The following is a 22,248-nucleotide window of genomic DNA, read 5'->3' as shown; positions in this document are numbered from 1 at the left end:
AGAAAGCACAGAGACAGATTTCTACACCAACAGCAGCAGAATATAGACCAGAGTGCAGTAATGAGGAGGGGGACTATCTTACGAAGAGAGCAAGGACACAGCCAATCTCTGCTCCTGTTTCCCTCTCCATCTACACAGCTCAAACCTTCAGTTGTCTTAAGGGTTTTCTATCAAGACAGAATAAATGTTGTGGGTTTTTCACATGGACATGTTTCAGATCAAATAAATTGAAATATTAGACAAAAATAACACAAGTAAACACAAAATACAGTTTTTTATTATGAAAAAGTGATTGCCCCCCTTTTAGGAAAGCTTAGTTCAATATCTCAGCTGCCACACCTGTTTTCAATCAAGAAATCACTTAAAAAGGACCTGCCTGACAAAGTGAAGTAGACAAAAAGATCCTCAAAAGCTAGACATCATGCTGCGATCCAAAGAAATTCAGCAACAAATGAGAAACAAAGTCATTGAGATTATCAGTCTGGAAAAGGTTATAAAGCCATTTCTAAAGCTTTGGGACTCCAGCAAACCACAGTGAGTGCCATTATCCACAAAGGGTTTTAACATGAATCAGTGGTGAACCTTCCCAGGAGTGGCCGGCCAACCAAAATTACCCCAAGACCGCAGCAATGACTCATCCAAGAGGTCACAAAAAACCATAACATCCAAGGAACTGCAGGCTTCACTTGCCTCAGTTAACATCAGTGTTCATGACTGGGCAAACATGGCCGGCATGGCAGAGTTCCAAGACGAAAACCACTGCTGAGCAAAAAGAACATGAAGGCTCGTCTCAGTTTTGCCACAAAACATCTAAATTAACATCAAGACCTGGGAGAAAATACTCTGTGGACTGACGAGACAAAAGTTGAACTTTTGGAAGGTGTGTGTCCCATTACATCTGACATAAAAGTAGCAGCATTTCAGAAAAGGAACATCGTACCAACAGCAAAATATGGTGGTGGTTGTTTAATGGTCGGGGCTGTTTTTCTGCTTCAGGACCTGGAAGACTTGCTGTGGTAAATGGAACCATGAATTGTGCTGTCTATCAAAAAAAGGAGGAGAATGTCTGGCCATCTGTTTGTGACCTCAGGCTGAAGCGCACTTGGGTTCTGCAGCAGGACAATGATCCAAAACACATCAGCAAGTTTACCTCTGACTGGCTTAAGAAAAACAAAATGAAGACTTTGGGGTGGCCTAGTCAAAGTCCTGACCTGAATCCGATTGAGATGTTGTGGCGTGACCTTAAAAAAGTGGTTAAGGCTTTTTCACTTTTTCACACAAGGCAATGTAGGTTAAGATTTTTTCCCCCTTAATAATAAAAACTTTCATCTAAAAACTTTGTGTTTACTTGTGTTATCTTTGTCAATTTGTTGATCTGAAACATCTAAGTGTGACAAACATGCAAAAAAACAAGACATCAGGAAGGGGGCAAACACACTTTTACACCACATAGCAGTCACTTTAGCGTCATTGTTCAATGCCTAAAGTAGGCCTAGTATAAATAACAGGAACGTCACAGTAAAGAGGTGGTTGGGGTGGACGGGCGGGGTCAGAAACTGGACTTTCACCCAGTGTTTGTGGAAGTCTGGTTACTTATGTAATTAATCACGTAAGTAATGCAGTTATTTTTATCCAAACTATGGTGTTTTCCTAAACCTAACCAAGTAGTTTTGGTGCTTAAACCTAACCAAATTGTGATAATTGTGACATTAAACACTAGTTTTATTTTTAAAGTCCGTCGTTGCTAACTTGACAGTGGAGCCCTACATGTGCAAAAAAACTAAAGGATAGGGCACAAACAAGGCTAAAGTTGGGATGAAAACGGGTTGAGGCTTCAGAGGTCTGGTGAGCTCACTTCTTTCTGATTCCACACCAATAGATTTGTTTCATTTTTATACATCACTTGAGGACATGTTTCAGACTTCACACTGCTCCCTCTGAGACACTGAAGGCTTTACGATACTATTAAGACATTTGCAGTGGAGCTCCCCAACAGCTAAAGTCATGTGCATGTGGGAAATCTGTGGAGTTCCCCTTTTAATGCAAGAAAAATTAAAACCAGTGTGGCACTGAGCTCTAACAGCGGGGGTGGGGCATCGGTGACTTTCTTCCTCATGGAGTCCCAGCCAGGATGCTCCATCCACTTCACTTACGTTCCTCATCTTACACCGGCTAGGATCAGTTTCCTGAGCTGAGTAACAGCCGGCAGAGTTCAGACCATCTGCCCGCTCACACACAGCCACAATGGTGAGATAATTACTGAGCCTTCTTTGATATTTTACCTGCAACCTACTTTCTACTTTTCCCCCATTCACTCGTGCTGTTTTCCTCCTTTCATTGCAGGCGAAGTTCCTGACACAGGATCAGATTAACGGTAAGACTCTCATACATTTCTGGTTACAGCTGGAGCAGTAATGTGACACGAGCGAATTCCAGCTTCCAGCTATTAGAATAAAAACTGCCACTTTGCAGATGACTGATACGTTTCTTTTAATGTAATGTTTTGGCAACGCCGGGAACAAATTCAGTCGTTTTTATGAGATTATTTCTCACAGACAAGCCGAGCCAGAAGCAGCAGCGTTGGTATTTAATCAGAGACAGCAGAGTTTTCCGTGTGCCTGCCTCAGTACAAAGCAGCACTTGTTCCTGTTCACGCTGAGCAGAATCACACAGTAATGTGATTAAATACAAAGGTTTCCTATCTGAACACAGATTTTAGACTAATGAGGAGAAATTTAATTCAGATCTTTGTATGTGCTTGAAAGAATACAGGAGTTGTTGTGGATTTAATGGTTTTGTTTCTATCAAATAGATTTGAACTCACTAGTTAATTGACTGGCAGTCTGTCAGCTTTAGATTAATTATTTATTAAATGTTTATTGGTGTTAACCAGCTGTTTGCGGCTGAGCAGGAAGTATAACCACTGCTGCAAAAAACAAAACTAGCAACTTAAACTCTATTCTTTTTTGCATTTTTCGCTCTAGTTCCTGGTGAAGATCTTCATAAGTCTCCATTTTTACGTATTTCTATTAAAAATATTGCATAAAGGATTGTCTAGAAACTGGAATAGAACTTCTTTGATACGTTTTTGTTGAATAATATATTAATGTGATGCTGCAAGACACCCTGAAGATCTAGGCAAACCTAAAACTGTCTTTAACGTAGGATTAAGAAGGTAGCTCTGATCAGTGTGCGTATAATCCTCTTTGAACCTTCATGACTTTTTCATCCAGCTCCTCATGTTTATTCATGCTGGATGTGTCCAAGTCTTTGCTGTTCTTTTCTTTGCAAACCTTGGTTGTGGTTGATTGTGTTGTTGCAGACTTTAAGGAGTGTTTCTCTCTGTACGACCGCCAGCGGAAAGGGAAGATCCAAGCCCAGGAGCTGATCAAAGTGATGCGATGCCTCGGATCAAACCCCACCCCCTCCGAGGTCCAACGACACCTGCTGAGCCACAACATAGGTACACCTGTGGCTGTGTCACCTGTCTGTGGTCCAATTTTTCTTTCATCCACTTGGAATTGTATGGAACATTATAATCTAAAGGCGAAAGTAGACCACAGAATAAACTTTGAATGATAGCCCCCTCATTTGAACAATGAAGCATAAACACAGAAATAAAATTCATACATACATAAAATACATTAAAACATTTATAAATTAATAAATCAAATGAGAAAGTAAAATAGCGGGACTAATACAAATGTCATAAAGTTAAACACAAGTTAATAAAAACAAATTAATTTAGAAAATGAAACATTTATTTATACTTTTTTTAAAATATTATTTTGGTGCATTTAAATGGCTTATTTATTAATTGAGTCATTTAATTATTTAATTTTATTTGTTTATCTTAATTTATTTTGGCAATTTAAAAGTAAGGCAAGGCAACTTTATTTGTATAGCATATTTCAACAACAAGGTCATTCAAAGTGCTTTACATAAAACATAAAAGCAACGTAAAATATAATAAAAGTTACAGTGTTACAATCAGGGTTAAAAGAGTTAAATGGAAAATAAAAACAGGCTGAGGGGTTGAGCAAACAATTGAGTTACAATCATTTTAAAAAGAGAATAAACAGAGAAGTACACAAATTAATCTACTCTCTCTAGCTAGTCTGTACTTGGGTCCATGGCAATCTTTGGCGCCACTGAAACTCCAAAAACCCTCAGAGACTACAGAGAAACCAGGACATGTCTGTCCGCAGGCCACTTTGACCCAGTTATACTCTGGACCCACCTGCGCGTTTACAGGTAGACAGAGGTTCCTGCAAATCACACAGGCGCGAGATTTAAGACCACTTCCTTCACTCTGTTCAATCTCGCTACCACAATCATCCAACTCAACTACCTACTCATTTCTCACTGTGTAAATATTTAATTAAAAGCAATGGTAAAAAGCTAAAAACAAAAAAAAAGAAACAGGACAGTAAAGGTTACAGTGCAGTGTAAGTTATCAATAAAAAGAAAAATCTTAAATATTTAATAAAAGCAGAGGTAAAAAGAAAAGTCTTCAGTCTTAATTTAAAAGACCTGACAGTTTCAGCAGACCTGCAGTTATCTTGTTCCAGATATACGGAGCATAATAACTGAACGCTGCTTCACCTTGTTTAGTTTTGACTCTGGGGACAGAAAGCAGACCTGATCCCAGACGACCTGAGAGGTCTGGATGGTTCGTAACGAAGCAGAAGATCAGAAATGTATTTTGGCCCTAAACAATTTAGTGCTTTGTAAACTAACAGCAGGATTTTGAAATCAATTCTTTGACATAAAGGAAGCCAATGTAAAGACCTCAGAACTGGACTGATGTGATCCACCTTTTTGGTCTTAGTGAGGACTCGAGCAGCAGCGTTCTGAATCAGCTGCAGCTGTCTGGATTTCTTAGGGAGCCCTGTAAGGACACCGTTACAGTAGTCAAGTCGACTGAAGATAAATGCATGGATAAGCTTTTCCAGGTCTTGCTGAGACATAAGTCCTTTAATCCGTGAGATATTCTTTAATATGGCTCCTCAAATTCAGGTCTGAGTCCATGACTACACCAATATTTCTGGCTTGATTTGTGGTTCTTAACATTATTGATTAAAGTTGAGCACTGACTTTCAATCGTTCCTCCCTGGCGCCAAAGACAATAACTTCAGTTTTATCCTTGTTTAATTGAAGAAAATTCTGGCACATCCAATCGTTGACCTGCTCAATACAGTTACTCAGCACCTGTATGGGATCATAGTCCCCTGGTGAAATGGTTATGTAAATCTGTGTCATCTGCATAATCATGGTAAAATATTTTGTTGTTTTTCATAATCTGAGCCAGTGGAAGTATGTAAATGTTAAACAAAAGAGGTCCCAGAATGGAGCCTTGGGGAACTCCACATGTCATTTTTGTCAGCTCAGATGTGTGATTACCTATAGACACAAAGTAGTCCCTCTCCTTTAAGTAGGATTCAAACCATTTTAGTACTGTGCTAGAAAGTCCAACCCAGTTTTCAAGTCTGTCTAGTAATATGTTGTGGTCGACCGTGTTGAATGCAGCACTGAGATCCAATAATACTAAGACTGAAATTCTGCCACTGTCAGTGTTTAAATGGATGTCATTGAAGACCTTAACAAGAGCCGTCTCAGTGCTGTGGTGTGGTTGGAAACCTGACTGGAAGACATCAAAACAGTTATTTAGTGCCAAGAAAGCACTAAGCTTTTGAAAAACAGCCTTTTCAATGATTTTACTTAAAAATGGGAGATTTGATATGGGCCTGCTCATTAGTGAACTGTCTAGATTGCTCTTTTTTAAGAGTGGCTTAATGACTGCAGTTTTCAGGGCCTGTGGGGAAAAAACCTGAGAGGAGAGACATGTTGACAATTTGTAGTAGATCTGAGGCCATGCATTTAGACACATTTTTGAAAAAACCTGTTGGCAGAATATCAAGGCAGCATGAGGAGGATTTCAGATGTTATGTCCTCCAGGTTTTTATGGCTAATAGAATCAAATTGTCTCATGCTATATGAATTGTTTTTAAGTGGACACAGGGACAAGACATATCCTGTTACTGACATGGAGGCACTGATTGCTTGTCTAATTGTTTGAATTTTGTCTGTGAAGAAGGAGGCAAATTCATTGCAGGCCCTGGTGGATAGAAGTTCAGAGGCTACAGACACAGGAGGGTTGGTTAGCCTGTCCACAGCAGCAAACAGGACACGTGCATTATTAGTGTTTTTGGTGATGATGTCAGAGAAGAAGGACCGCCTTGCATTAAATTATAAATGTGAAGTCTCTCTTTATAGATGTCATAATGAACCTGGAGATTTGTTTTCCGCCACCTGCGTTCAGCTTTTCGACACACTCTTTCTTGAGTTCTACTCAGCGTGGCATTTCTCCATGGAGATCTTCTCTTACCAGAGACCACCTTCACCTAGGCTGATGCAATGACATCAATAACATTTGTAATTTTAGAACTGAAATTATCTGCAAGCTCATTGACTGAGACCCGTGAGAGGGCGGGTGTCGAGGAGAAAGCCTCAATAAATTTTTCACTAGAGTTTTCAGTGACATGCCGTTTTGTGATCACCTCTGTTTGTACATTTGTGTTCACGCAGATAACACTCTCAAAGAAAACACAGGAATGATCAGAGAGAGCAACATCAGTCACCACAACCTTGGAAATGTCCAGACCCTTGGAGATGACCAAGTCCAAAGTGTGCCCCTTATTGTGCGTGGACTCTTTTTTTTTTCAGTGTCATTTTTAACTTCAGCTCATTGTGAGCAGCACGTGTAACAGAATTTTAAACTGAAATGCACCATGGGAGTCGTAGTTGATTTCTCTCCTTCAGTTAATGTGCCCACAGATTTCTTGTATCTTCGAATTTTTATCAAATAACTAGATATTAAGATATTTTCAAACACAGTTGTTCATGTTTTGTTTTGATGATGCATCCAGGAGAGTTTCATGCTGATCCAAGCAGTAAAAGCGCTCCAACTCTGCATAACGTAATAACGTTTATGGGGAATTTGAATGGGAACCAGAGGAAATAAAGTACACTGCTGCTCCTTTTCACTGTGTGATTTTGGCTTTTTCCGAAAGAAAACATGACTCATTGTGAGACATATACATTCGACAGCCGATTCGAGAGCCAAAGACAGTCCAACCGATCCAACCATGAAATGATGCAACATACACTGGCAAACGCTGTTAGCTTCAATTTTTGAATGAAGATGAGAAAACTGTGTCCCTTTATGGCTAAAACTTGTTTTGCTGTATTTTCAAAACATAAGGAGGGAAGCAGATGCTGCTGATGACCACGAATTCATCACACCATCTGATGTGTTTTAAAAATCTGTTTATTTTATTCTAAAAGTCTGACACACACTGTGATAAATGTTTATCAGACCCACCTCACGCAGTGTGACGCGTAATAAACCTGCCAGATGTCTCTGGCTGGGAATTCTCTGTATGTTTTTGAGACATAAAACGGGCCTGCGACTAACTAGCAATCATTTAGGATATGATATAAAAAAACCCAAGATGCTTGTTTGTCTGTTCTCCAGTTAAAACTTTAAAACTCAAAGATATTCATTATTTACAGAAATGTAAAAACATAGAAAAGTCAACCCGTCCTCACCAGAAAAACGGTGCTATAGGTCGATGTTGCAGCAGCTTGTTACGACCCGTTTCACAATGTTTTCCACGTGTTAAACAGAATGTAACGTATCAAGATCCAGTATGCCTGTCACTGGACTGGTACTTACCAACGCTCACTTGTTTTGGTGCACGTGACAAACGGAATGAGGACGTGTTGATAAAAGCAGAACATCTGAGGAGATGGAACCTGTAGATTTTTGGTGATAAAACGCTTGGTGATATCGACAGCTGGGATTGGCTCCCCACGACCCTGTACGCAGGATAAGCGGTTGACGATGGATGGATGCTCTATCGACTGACAGATTAATCAACTAATGTTGAAAATATATGAACACACACAGAGAAGGCAATCGAGTCATGCTGTGAAAGTGCTGCATTAAAAAGCCGTCCGTGTCTCTGCGTTACAGCACGTGTCGTCACCTCGTTTGACATAAACATGAAGGGAAACGAGTGATTCCTGCGTGATGATGAGGAAACACAAGACAACACGACACCCTGAGGTGACCGTGAACCACAGGGAATCATGTTGTCTTCCTCAGATCACAGATCCTCTCTGATCTTATTTCATCTCATTTCCATCATCATTACTGTTTCTGCGCAGGCTGTCATCATCCATCCTCCCTGAAGGACCACAGGAATACTCAGCAGGAGTTTCAACCTTAAATAATAGGAGCAGAAAGCACCAGAGCACAAACCCCTGCCAAGAATACACAATCATCTACATTTATCTTTGGATCAGGATCCTTTAACTCCCTCATAAAACAAACTTCAAGGCCCGCCTTTCTTCACCTGCGTAACATTACAAACATCAGGAACACCCTGCTTAGAAATGCAGAAAAGCTAGTCCACGCATTTGTTCCTTCTGGGCTGGATTATTGCAATTCCTTATTATCAGGATGAATAGGTCCTTTTAGACCAGGGGATGGGCAAATGAGTCTGGCACTGGGCCAAATGTTTTTCAAGACATTAGATGGTGGGCAGGCACATAGTCAATTTATCAATGATAATCTGTGTTGTAAGGTGTCTTTGTTTAGCTCATTCAGTAGTGCTCTGACTCCCGTGCGAAGGGTTGTCTGTGCAATCCCCGCTTGCTGTTATTAGAATAGATCGTTTTACATGTTCACAATTAAGTATGTGCAGGAGAGTCCCCCCCCCCCCCGGTCCACATCAATCTACGGACGCTTATTTTCATTTCCCCACTGTCACCAGGCAGAGAAAATTCCTGCATTTCTCATTTAGGGGAATCCCATCTCACATTTTCTGATGGCTTTTTCAAAGGTGTGTCAAGCAAGCCAGAGACTCTCACAACATAAAGTACTGCTGCAAAGACGTTCTCGCGTTTTTATTTTGTAGCCACAATTGCTTCAGATTTAGTACCAGCTGCTATAATGTTGTTTTTTTTTTTGCTGCTATCAAAGTAATCTGGCCAGGGGCCAGATTTGTTGCTGGTGGGCCAGCTTTGGCCTGCAGGGCGCCTATTGCTGACCAGAATACTGTGGCAAATGTACTGACAAGAACCAAGAAAAGAGCTATTTCTCCTGTATTAGCGTCTCTGCACTGGCTCCTGTAAAATAAGTGCTGTTGAATTTAACACCTTCAAAAAGACACTTTAGTAAGTAAACTTTATTTATTTATTATATATATATATATATATATATATATATAGCACCCTTCACAGACAAGAAGGGTCACAAAGTGCTTCACAGTAAAAAATAGAATAAAATAAATAATAAGCTTGTCTAAAAAGATGTGTCTTAAGGTGTTTTTAAAAAGGTTTCCACAGAATCCAAGGCTCTCACGGCTAAAGGGAGAGCGTTCCAGAGCCTTGGAGCCACCTCACAGAAAGCACGATCACCTCTTGTTTTATAACTTGTTCTGGGGACAGTTAAAAGGGCCTGGCCAGAAGACCTCATAGAGCAACCAGAAATGTGTGCATGCAACAGATCCTGGATGTAAGAGGGAGCTTGACCATGCAAGGCTCTGTAAGTAATGGTTAAAATTTTAAAATGTACTCTAAAACCAATCGGAAGCCAATGAAGAGCCTTAAGCACAGGAGTAATGTGTGATCTCCTGTTGGTTTTCGACAAAAGTCTTGTAGCTGCATTCTGTACAACTTGCAGTCGGTCTATGGAGGATTTGTTTAGACAAGTGTACAGTACATTGCAGGGCATTGCAGGGCAAAAATCACCATCTCAGTTTTGTCTGTATTTAGTTGCAAAAAGTTGTCCGCCATCCATTTGTTAATGGAGGCTAAGCAATTGTGCAACACGGACAGTTTGTCTAGGCTATGAGGACTAAAAGATAAATATAATTGGATGTCATCAGCATAACAATGATAAGATATGTCTTCAAAGCTACCAATAATCTTTCCAAGAGGAAGCATATACAGACTGAACAGCAGGGGAACGAGCACAGAACCTTGGAGCCCACCACAGGACAAAGGAGCAGAGTCTGACATATATGTTCCTATGGACACAGAGAAACTCCTGTCAGAGAGATAGGAGGAAACCCAGTCCAGAGCTGATCCAGTAATGCCCACAGTTGTTTTCAGTCTATCAGAGTTCATCAGAGATCTAATAGGACCAGCACAGAACATTTACCCCCATCAGCAGCCATCAAAATATCATTTGATACCCTAAGGAGGGCAGTCTCAGTTGAATGGTTTTTTACGAAAACCAGACTGAAATTTATCAAAGATATTATGGGAATCCAAAACATTATGTAGCTGGTTCGCAACAACCTTTTCTAGAATTTTCGAAGAGATGAGTTTAAAATTGAAACCAAACATGGGCCAAGTAGATGTATGGATTTTAAAAGCAAAGATGTGGGTAAAATATCGACAGGGCTTTGTGAAGGTTTCATGGTGCCCTCTAACTTAATGATGTCATTCAGGGTAATGGTGCAGAAGGAGTCCAGTATTGAAAGTCTGTGATGTTTAAGTATATGTGGGTTTGCTGATGGAACAATGCCTGCCCTGACAGCTCTAACCTTGTCCACAAAGTGAGACAAAAAGTGGCTGCAGTCAACATTTGAAAACACAGGGATAATACACGCAGCAGGAGAAACAATGTTGTTAATGGTCTCAAACAGAGCTTCAGGGGTTTTTTGACAGGCAGATTTCAGGTTAGTAAAGTAAGAGGATCTAGCATCCTTGATCATTCCGTTTAAGTCTATTGAGAGCTCTTTAAGATGCAGGCGTTGGACTTGGAGCTGAGTCGCTTTCCATAAACGCTCAGTTCTCTGACAGACACGCCTCAAGCTGCGAATGGCGTCATTCATCCACGGGGATGTTTTAACAGAAGGAATTTCTCTAGTGTTAAGAGGCGCCACTTTGTCCAACAGCAGGGCGCAGTGATCATTAAACGCCTGTGCACAAGCGTCCGCGTCATTCGAAATAAGAACCGAGCTTGCGTCAAATGCGGCTGAAAATTTCTCAACAGTAAGCTGGTTAATCAAACGTGAGCAGGACGCTCATTTAGCAGGCAGAGGAACCTCATCACAAACAAGATCAAATAAGATGCATTTGTGATCACTAACTACAGCTTCGATGCACACATTATTAATGTTTAAACCGTGAGAAAGAACAAGATCGAGCGTATGTCCCAGAGACATGCTGAGTGAAGTTAAAAGATTCAGTAATATTTACAAATTCAGAAGCATTTTTGCAAGTCATATCATCCACATGGATATTAAAATTAAAATGCGTAGGACCAGAGACATGCTGAGTGAAGTTAAAAGATTCAGTAATATTTACAAATTCAGAAGCATCCACATGGATATTAAAATCGCCAACAATGCTCACTCTGTCCAGCTTAATAATGGATGATAAGAAGTCAGAAAAATCAGTAAGAAAAGAGGCGGCTGGCCCAGGTGGCCGGTAGACTAAAATACAATAAAATGTATTTGAACAACCAACCTTAGTCATCTGTAGTTCAAAAGAAGAGTACGTGCCAGCGCTCACTGACTGGCAGATAAAATGTTTTTTAAAAACCACAGCAAGACCTCCACCACGGCCTGTGAGTCTCGGCGTGCTGATAAAATTGCAGTCCACAGGACAGAGCTCATTCAACTGATAGTATTCCATATCCTTCTGCCAAGTCTCTGTGAGCAACAAGAAGTCCATGTTCTTGAAGGTAAATAAATCACTGAGCAAAAGAGACTTGTTTGCAATTGAACAGGCATTTATCAGACCCATCCTGAGCGGTGCAGGAACACCTGAAGCAGAGAAAGAGGCTCGCGGCGGCGACCTTAGATGCACGGAACACACACCGCGGCCAGTGGTAGGGTTTCTCCAGGGCACGGGACCAGAGTCCTGGGGACGTCAGGGAAGACAGAACGAAGACATGAAGGTCTGGAGTCGCAGTCAAAGACCCCCAGATTCAAGAGTTTTTTCAGATGAACCTGCCTCCCTGCCCTTTTTCCTCGCTTTCTCTGCCGTCTATTTGTAGGTCGTATTAGGCTCTCTCCCTGCCGCATGCAGACAGCAGTTGCAGTCGGACAAACGAACGGGGCTGCAAACTCACCTGTACCACTCCAGGTACATCTGTCACCGCACTCCGCCATGGAGGATCGGATCAACAGCAGTGTTTGGTGATCATACACCCATGCAGTAGACACAACGTTTGTTGACAAACTTAGTAGCAATATAGCGCAGGAAACAAACAAAACGAGTAGAGACGAACAAACAGCCGCAGCGGCGAAGCCAAACACAGGCGCCATACCGGAACCGGAAGTGAGGTGAGCTAGAATGTGACACACCCTGTTAGTCCCGCTAAAATGCACATCCGAGTATACACCTGAAGCCTTAAAATGATGGTCTCTTCAGAGGGGTGTGGTTAACCACAACCTACTTAAAGGTTCAGTGTGTAAGATTTAGTGTCATCTAGTGGTGAGGGTTGTAAATTGCAACCATCTGTCCAGTCTACCACTGCCCCCTAACCTTTCAAAGAGCGCAGAACAGCACAATCCATCATAAACCACACATTTGAAAAAGTTTTTATACAAACATTGACAAGGGAAACACATGATTATGGACCCTCACCAAAACTGCCAACAAACATATTTGCAGACCCCTGCAGTATATTATTACTACTTCTTCTTCTTCTTCTAACGTACATATTCAACACAGTGATGAGTGTCTGCGCTGCCTGAATTCTACCAGAAGTAGAACAAGAAGAACGTAGTGACGAAACGCGCTCTGTAGCGCTGTTTGTCCGTTTACTCCTACTTTCAAGTATAAAAGCAAGTTATTTAATTTCTCAAAGCTGAGAATCACTCTCACTCTCCCAGTTATTTCAGACAGAGGTCTCCAAGTGGTCAGGAGCTGCCAGCAGGGCTTGTGATGGTGCTGTGGAGACTGGAATCATGCACAAATATTTCAGGAGAGGAAAAATGTTTCTGAATTATTTGACGACTCGCAGTTAATAAGACGAGTCGGACAGCACAGGCATAAACTTTTTTTCACCATTCAGTGTGAATTTATCTGAGAATATTCTTAAATAAGGAAATCTCTTCAGTGATTGGTCCTTGGCTACATCGTCATCCAAAATCCTATTTGCGGCTCAGCAAAGTGTCGTGAATCAGCTCTCAGACCGACACTTAAGATTTAGTCCTACACTTCACTCAAATTAGGACTGAGATGATTGATAACTTTTCAGCGCAGCTTTGAGCCAAGAATTATTTTCCTCTTAAGTCAGTTCTTAGCAGAGTTCCTGTGAGTCATTCTGAGAAGCTTGATAAATGCAGGCTCTGGTATCTTGAAGATTCAGCAGATGTCTGTGACTATTTTAATGAAAAGCCAATCAGTATATTTCTCTCTATGTTGGACTCACACAGCAAACAAGCGTATATATTTGGAAATGTGTTTTTTTTAATAACATTACAACCTTTGATGTACAAATGATTCTTTAGTTCTGCTTTTGCACATTTCAGAACGTCCTGACTTTCTCTGCTTTAAACTCAACTTACTGGAAGAAACCGGCTTATTCGATGTCTGTTTACCAGCTTGGTTTTTTCTATAACGCTTTCTGTTTCAAAACCGGTAAGATAAACTGAGCAACACGTGGAGGTCAAGCTGAAAAACAGTTTCCGTTCCTGAAAAGCTTCACCTTGACAGCAGCATTATTTTCATTTTATTTTATTACGGTTTTAATATTTCTCTCTGTGTACATGAAATGCCACTGATGTTTGACTTTCTCTTGTCTTATCTTTGTATAATACATATTTAAATACATCTAAAGGGAAATTCTGTGTGTACCAGCTGGAACACACAGCTCACAGTTTCCACCCATACAGTTTATTCGACATGTTTAAACTGTCACCATCTTATCTAACAACGCCGCTCTTTACATTCTGTTTCATTGCTTCAGTGTTTGAACAACTTATTTCATAGTCACTGAGTGATATTATTTTTTTCCCCCCTTAAGAGAATCCTTAAACTTTTCCTTCTCCTCGTTTTTCATGCAGAGATCAATAAAGTTGTGTTTTATCTATACATCTGGTGACATAACAGATACTGTAAGTACATTATTTTTCTGCAGATTGGGGCGGAGAGCTGGACTTCTCCACCTTCCTGAGCGTAATGCACCGGCAGCTCCAGCAGGAGGCGCCGGAGGAGGAGATCCTGGAGGCCATGAGGATGGCTGACAAGGAACAGAAAGGCTTCATCCTCGCCTCGGAGCTGCGATCCAAACTCACCGGGCTGGGAGAGAAGCTGACAGATCGAGAGGGTGAGAAGCATTTACAGACACCTAAACAAATACATTTCATTTAGAATAATATCACAAGGTTTACATGTCTGATCCTCTGAGTTCCTGTCAGTTTTTAATCCCCCAGTGTTTAGTTGTTTTGCTGTTTACTTTGAACTGTTGTTCCCAAACCTATTGTCTTTGTTCTATTATTCTGCCCCCCCGTTCCTTCATTTTAATCCTGTTACGTGTCGCCCCCAGGACATCAACAAAAACTTAAGAGGTTTTGCATCCAAGTCTGGTTCCAAGTGGGGGATTTTAATTTCTGCAGATAATTTGAAAAAGGAGCCGTAGAAAAGAAGAAAATAAGTAAACCATTAACATTTTACGAGATTGTGTTTAAAGTGATCTACTGGTTTTAGTTTCAGTCTACTCAAATGGGATTTAGTTGCACAAAAACACATTGCAGAAAATCTCAACATTAAGTGTCTGTGTGATGAAACAATAAGACAGATCCTCTAAAGGGACCGTCTGATTTCCTATAACAGCGCTGTAAACCCACACAGGTGTTTTCACTTATTCTGGCTGATTAGACCTCTGCTTGGAGCAAAGCTGCAAATACATGAGGTCACCAAACTTCACAAATCAATAACAGTGATAAGGGTGTAGCTGTTGGCACCCAGACAGGTGCAACAAAACAAACAGAGGCCTTTAAATGATGCCGGGCGGCTGCTGTCTGTTGTGCTTTGAAACATGTATAGATTTCCATTTAACAATGTCAATAAGCAATTTCTTTATGTCCTATCTTGTTTTTTATGTCTCAATGTTTTTCCAGTTGTTTATTTTGTTGTTGTCTGTTTTATATCTCATCACTTAATAAAAAAAAAGATTTTCATTTAACAAGAAGAAACATTTGTCAGCCACCGAAAGTTATCGCTGCATCGTCTGTCAACAATATCTCTCATTTATAATGACGTGAACAATGTTTAACAGTTGGAAAATGGAAATTACAGCAACTGTTATGACATGAAGAGGGAAGAAGTCTCTTTACATATGGCCTCGCCGTGAACTCCAATAAGTGATCAAAGTTGCCCACACAGCCCATTCTCATAGGGCGTAATGCACGTGGCAGCCTTTTACGGCATAGTTGGGTGTTTGTTTCTCATACGAAATAAAAAATCAACATTGATTCTTTTTATTTATGTTACGTAACTTATAAGAAATGTTATTTTTTAGTTATGTAATTTAAGTCATAATGTAAGTAGTGTAATGTAGTTATTTTAACAGTGTGGAAGATTTAGTGTCATCTAGTGGTGAGGGTTGTGAATTGCAACCATCTGTCCAGTCTACCACTGCCCCCTAACCTTTCAAAGAGCGCAGGACAGCTACGGTGGCTGACACAGCACAAAAGGTGTCTCTTTAGTTCGTAGTCCATTATAAACCACACATTAGATAAACTTTAGACAAACACTGGCAAGGGAAACACGTTCATTCTCTCTGTGATTATGGACCGTCGCCAAAACTGCCCGCCATATATAATATCTGGCCCACTGCCAGATTATGGTGCTTTGATAGCAACAAAAAATATTAATGAATAAATACTTTGATAGCGGTGCTGAAATAGATCTCAGTCATGGCAGCAAAAGTTACACACATAATCACTTCCTCTTTAGTGGTTTTGCCTACAAAATAAAAGCACAAGAAGCTTTGTTTACTGTAATTTATTTGCAGTTGAACTGAGCTTTTACTTTGAAAAATTCTGAATGACATTAAAAGAGTCTGTAGCTGCTTGGCACACCTCTGAAAGAGCCGTGAGAGAACGTGATTCCCCTAAATATCCTCTGCCTGGAGATACTGGGGAAATGAAAAAGCATCTGTAGATTGATGGATGAGGATCAAACACCGAAATAAAAACAGTGCAGCACATGGCGTAATGTGAGCCTGAAAAACAGTTCCTGCAGAATCCATTTGTTGAAGAGAGAAACAAAATGGTCCCAAGGTGGGATCGAACATATAACCCTCAATCTTTTCCTAAACTTATGCAAAAGCTGAACTAAAGGATCCCAGGGTGTTAAAAAGCCACGCCAAGGGGTCTTGACCAAGTGTCCAATTGTGACGACCTGGAATAAGAATGTGTTGAGACATGCTTCACCGAAAACCACAATTTAATGCATAAAACATCTCCTACGTAGAAAATTTGAGTTGATAATAAGTTCATATATTACATTAACATACAGGTTCATTAAACAAACTTTGATCGGCCTTTCACTCTGGTTTCAGTGGACGAGCTGCTGAAGGAGGCGGGTGTTGGAGCTGACGGGCGGGTCCACTGCGAGCAGTTTGCTAAGGCGGTGACACGCTCCTGTGCAAAGCGCTGACATCACAGTCAACATCCCCGCTGCAGTGGAGACACTGAGCTGCTCCAGGCGAACCTCTGTTCAACCAGCAGCTGTTCCTCAGTGCAATCTCTCATTTAGCATTTCTTCATAATTAGCATCAGTCATCCTGAAAAATAAAGCCTGTTCCTGGAGTTTCCTTTTCATATTCTCAGACAAATTACCTTTTAAAAACAACCAAAAACAGAAGAATGGATTAACTTGTCTGTGTTTGTTTTTAAGCTGCAGAAGTTAGAATACTTCCAACTAGCTTACCACCTACAGTAGTTACGTAGCGTTGCTTCCAAGGCCAAGGAGCGTATCATTAGCTAACGTAACTTATTGTTTAGTGAAATAACAGGTAAAACAGTAGAAAATTCCCCATTCAGGACACAGACATCTTGGATGCCATTACATCAGAGTTTAGGCTAACATTAGCAGGTATTTCCTGATGACACTGATTAGTCCTCATTATCAGAGCCTTTTGTCTCGTAAATGTGAAAAATGTTGTATGAATAAACGAACATACATCGAACCTCTGCGTTGCTTGTCCAAGTTTCTGTATACCTTTTGCCTGGAACACATTAGCTTTAGCGTCTTAGCATGATATCCTGTATGTTGCCATTAAGACAGCGAGTTGGAGCTTTGCAAGGGGAGAATTTAAATTCAATATTTTAATGTATTCATAGTTCAGTTCGGTGACCTGGAGGGCAAAACAGCAGACCAACATAGACGCCGCAAAAGCAGTCAGATTTTATTTGGATCACCTTTCAACTTAAGAAAAAGAAAGATATGAACACAACACAAGTGTTGGATCCGTATAAGGTTACAGAATCCGCTGCCGCATATCTACCATTAAAAACCGCCAGGTTCCTGCCGCCGCTCAACTGCAGTAATGTTTACTTTTACCTTCTGGGTAATCCCTCACCTAACACAGCCCGGGCTTTTCTCCTCCTCGATTAGTGCGTCTGAAAGCACAACAACCATCCAGCATTTTGGCAACGCAAATGTAACAAACTCAAAGTAACAGTGCATCACTTGCTGAACATCTTTTTCCAAGGGAGCGTTTTCCTCGGAATGTGACGTCACGTGAAAAGTATGAATTGGTGCATGTTTCATATCGGTCAGACTCACATTACAGGAGATACTTTCCCATCCTCAGGCATAATGTTGTTTTTAAGGCCCAGTCGCACACAAAAGGGTTTTTCTCCTTCATTTGAAAAAAGAATCTCTGTCTATATGAAAAAACACAATTGAAGTGCTGTCAACAACCCAACCAACAGGCAGCGATATAACGCTTACATTAATAACATGTTAGCCAATCAGAAGCCTGACAAAATATTTCTGGTAGGCTGCCAGCAACGGCAGGAAGGGGGCATCAAATATGTGGACTGACAGCAGAGTGGAGTTATTTCTCATTATCACACTTAAATATAAAGTTAGCAAAACAAATATGTTAGAACGAGCAGTGTTGGGTCACGTCCGCACAAAATGTCACCCCATGTAAACAAAGGAGACGACGGTGCGCACTCTGACGTCACGAGGCATCGACACTGCATCAAGAGTTTCTGCAAATCTTCACCCTGGCAAGAGTTTTCAGAAAGGTTTGTTTTCAGTGACCTTAAAAGCAGTTGACGTGTGGACAAAAGGCTAAGTTTTCTGAAATATCCATGTATGTTCAACATCTCTGCAAATCAGGAACCTGGCACTTTGCAAACATCTTCTGTATGATATGCTGTGCAAACACAGCTTGGAACATTTCATGAAGGGGAAGATTATTTCACTGTAAACCATCCTGTCATTTCCTGTTAGTAGAGCTCCATGCGTGGAAACTACATCAACTCGGTTTTGACTTTGCTGTAGTGAGGATACAAAGCACTGGAACCTTGCTCTAGAAATGCACAGTGACATCTCTTCTGGTCTTATGTAATCGCTCAAGGAGAGCATGGATTTAGGAATAAACTGCTCTGTCAGAGTCCTCTGGTTTAAACCTGCTCCTGAGGGACATTTGGACGACTTCAATCTCTCTTTGAGCCTTCAGGGGCAGCTTGTTCTGCATCTCGCTGTGGAGTGTTCATTATTACTCACAATAAATTACATACTTCTCAGGATCCAGCTGAATAACTTTCACCGCTAATAGTCACCTCCAGGCTTTACCAGCTGGTTGCCTGTGACTCGTTAATGCTGATTATCAGGCACTTCACCATAAACAGAGTTCACCCAGGCGTTCCACTCAGCCAGACTTTTCACTGCATTGGTCTTCACAGTCAGCCTCGCTAACCTTGTCTCTTACTGAAGTCACTGGAGGGAATCCTTTTGGAAAATTACATGGATTTATTCACAGAGTCAAATAAATATTACTAAAACAGATTCTGAGTTAAGTTAATAATCCAAAACTGTTTCACACAAATACCAGTTTTTCTGCTAATTATGATAATCTGGTCTTAATATCCAAGTAGGGTTGGAGTCAATGAAAGTTCGCTCAACTTCGCTTTGAAAGCTGAACTTTTTTCATCTCCTCTTTGGCTGAAAAGACAGAAACAGTTTAGAGTTGACAACCATTAGCACCAACCTGAAAATGAGATTAAGATATGAAATGTTAATTAAATGTATCTGACAAACTGAAATAACAGGTATACTTAGATTACTCTGTGTTATTCATAAACTCAAATATCTTAATTCAGCTAAATTGATGAGTTTAAGATTTGAGTCTCCTAATATTTATGTGATTCGAGGGGCCAGATTTATTTCCTGTGTGTGTGTGCGTGTAGAAATTCACGTGAACTTTCACATGAACACCTTTAACCTTCCCAAAATTTCTATTGGCTGTCTGTACAAATTGTTGAACATAAATTAAAAACCAGGGCTGGGTACGTTAACACGTTAATTAATTAACACCAACAACTATTATTATATCACATGTTATTGCAGTTATTGTACCGTGGGTCACAGGAGGGGCGGGATGTTGATCAGCCTGCAAATCACCACCCAAACAAGCAGCGGAGGCTTCGGCAGACCACGCTGGATGCAGCGTGCGGGGGAAGTAAGACAGTAAACACCAGGCGCTCTGTTGCAGCCTATTTAACTTCAGTTAAAATTACAGGCTACATAACTTCACCTGAGAGGCCTTCATCTGGTTTTGCGGGGACGCTCTGCCGTGTGAATTCCCTCCTGCTGATGTCCTGTTTAGTTAAACAGTAATAGATTCTGGAAACTCAAACAGCGAGGATCAGTCTCTCTGCCAATGATCTGTGCTGCTCGTGTACTTCACACTTGCTGCTGAACACAGACTGTTTCTGCTGCTCCCTGTTCAGAAAAAAACCCAAGAACACGGGACTCTGATGGCAACTTGTTTTAACGAGTTAGATAAAAGGTAACACCCTGGCAGCGGCAAACAGCTTTGGTTTAATATTTGATTACATTAATGTTTAAGTTGAGATTTACAAGAAATATTTTATTGCTGCTGTGTAAAGGGAATACTGCAGGTAAAAAGCTCCTTATTTGTTACATTTAAATTAAAAGTACACAATACACTACTTTAGAATTCATTATTCAATTTTGTGCATAACAATAATTAATCACGATTAAGAAATGTAAATGTTGCCCATCACTAAATTAAATTAAATCAAGCAATTTAAAAAGTTAAAAGAAACAGTATTCTACGACATTGATACGGTTAAAATGGATATATAGGACAAGATAGAAAAGAAACTATGCATAAAAATGAATAAAAATGCTGTTTTGTTGTATTTAAGTATGTCTTGAAGTGATTTAATCAGGCACGGTGTTCCAGAGCTGAGGAGCTCTAAGTGTAAAAGCCGGGTCACCTTCAGTCTTGAGCCGGGACTTAGAAACAGCTATCAGAGCCCTGCTGCCTGAGGATCTGAGGCTGCACTCTGGCTCACAGGGGAGCAGCAATTCAGCAATGTAGCTGGGAGCAGAACCAGGAAGTGCTTTAAAAGTGATGTGAAGCGAGGCTAAAACAGGACTGAATGCAATGAATTACAGTAATCCAACCGAGTCGAAATAAAAGCTCAGATGACCTTCACAAGAACAGGCCGAGAGAGAAAATACCTGATTTTTTAGATGTTTCTTTACTGGAGTTTTTTTATCGAAGGGATGGACAGTAGCCACATTGGGAACAGGCTAACCTGCAAAATAATCACTTATGCACCAAAATGCCGGGTGAGGCCGGTGTGGATCCATCCTCTGGTTCATAACCTTACAGGACGTCATTGAGAAAGCTGTCCAACAGTAAAACAGCACACACGTTTAAGACTTTTCCAGGTGTTGTGGGGACATTTACATTAACAGTTAATCCACTGGGTCTTTACTTCCTTGGATGGTGGGAGAAGATGAAGACTTCTGTGTGGTTCCAACAGAAAGTGTTTGTTTCCTGTGTGAACTCAATTTTAACTCAAGTGAAGCTATATCCACCATACTTAAATTTACGTTTACACTTACTCATTTAGCTGACGCTTTTATCCAAAGCGACTTACAATTGCTATTTATGTCATAGGTCGCACGCCTCTGGAGCAACGAGGGATTAAGTGTCTTGCTCAGGGACACATTTATGGATGTGTCAAAGTGGGGAATTGAACCCGGGTTTCTCACACCGAATAAGGTAACCAACCTACTTACTTTTGTTGCCTAAACCCAACCAGACTGCTTCATAACGTTAACCAAATGTTTTATTTTTTATTTGAAGTCCAACCGGACGTTGCTAACTTGAGCTGATGTAGCATATTTATTGTTATTTTGACCATGGATTCCTGCACATCCACAAATTTTGCTAAAGCCGGACTCAACAAAAACAACAGTAGTAGCCTAGTTAACGCAATAGTGTAAATGTAGCACGAGGTTATATCCACAATACTAAGTTTTAAAACGAATACGATCTCCGTCCTCACCAGTGCTTTAGCTGCGTATCATAGTTGATCTCCGTCTATACTGAAACAACTGGGAGTTGTCACAAAGTAAATACCAATCCATGTGTAAAAATGTTATTTACACAGTACAGAATATTTTAATAAAAACACCAAAACTTAAACTCTGTCAGCAGCATCGTGTTTCTGCTAAGAGCCAATCAGGGAGCCAAACGTGAGCGTCTGCGTCATCGTTTTTAAAGTCCTCCGTTTTCACCAGTTCGCACTAAAACGCTACCCCGGAGTTTTAAGACAGAGCTCAAAGTTTTAGATAGAAGTAGACAAAAAGGAGACATCTCCATTTGAGTTAGCCATTGCCGATTTTGACGGCTAAAGACAACAGATTAGCTGTAACTACCTAGATAATTAACATTGACTTAACTTCACTTTCCTTTAATTGTCAAATGACCAGTGTCAGTGCAAAGTGTGTTCTGCACAACATGGAAAAAAAGCCATTTTGACGCTGCAAGTTGGAAAGGCCATGAAATGGACACGATCCTCCAAACCAAGAAATGCACTCCTCCAAATATTTATTCATCTGTGCGCACGGATTGTTAAACCAAACACACGCTCCATATATAGAAATTCAATATCTGTGGGTTTACGGCTGATTCTGGCCACCGCTCTGTGT

General features: G+C 40.6%; 1 protein-coding gene across 1 annotated transcript; it reads left to right on the top strand.

Annotated features, from left to right (window-relative positions):
- Window positions 1–2,133: 2,133 nt before the first annotated feature.
- On the top strand, window positions 2,134–17,231 carry calml4b (calmodulin-like 4b). The gene is made up of 5 exons (XM_038705087.1): window positions 2,134–2,247; window positions 2,344–2,374; window positions 3,323–3,463; window positions 14,171–14,359; window positions 16,598–17,231. Exons 1-5 carry the CDS (start codon window positions 2,245–2,247, stop codon window positions 16,693–16,695), a joined length of 462 nt encoding a protein of 153 aa, XP_038561015.1. The 5' UTR covers window positions 2,134–2,244; the 3' UTR covers window positions 16,696–17,231.
- Window positions 17,232–22,248: the final 5,017 nt, after the last annotated feature.

The sequence above is a fragment of the Micropterus salmoides genome, unplaced genomic scaffold (assembly GCF_014851395.1).
Source record: "Micropterus salmoides isolate LMB-PRFRI ecotype aquatic unplaced genomic scaffold, ASM1485139v1 Ms_hic_scaffold_8, whole genome shotgun sequence".
Classification (NCBI taxonomy): domain Eukaryota; kingdom Metazoa; phylum Chordata; class Actinopteri; order Centrarchiformes; family Centrarchidae; genus Micropterus; species Micropterus salmoides.
The sequence above is the reverse complement of the archived record's forward strand: the minus strand, read 5'-3'. Positions and strand labels throughout refer to the sequence as shown.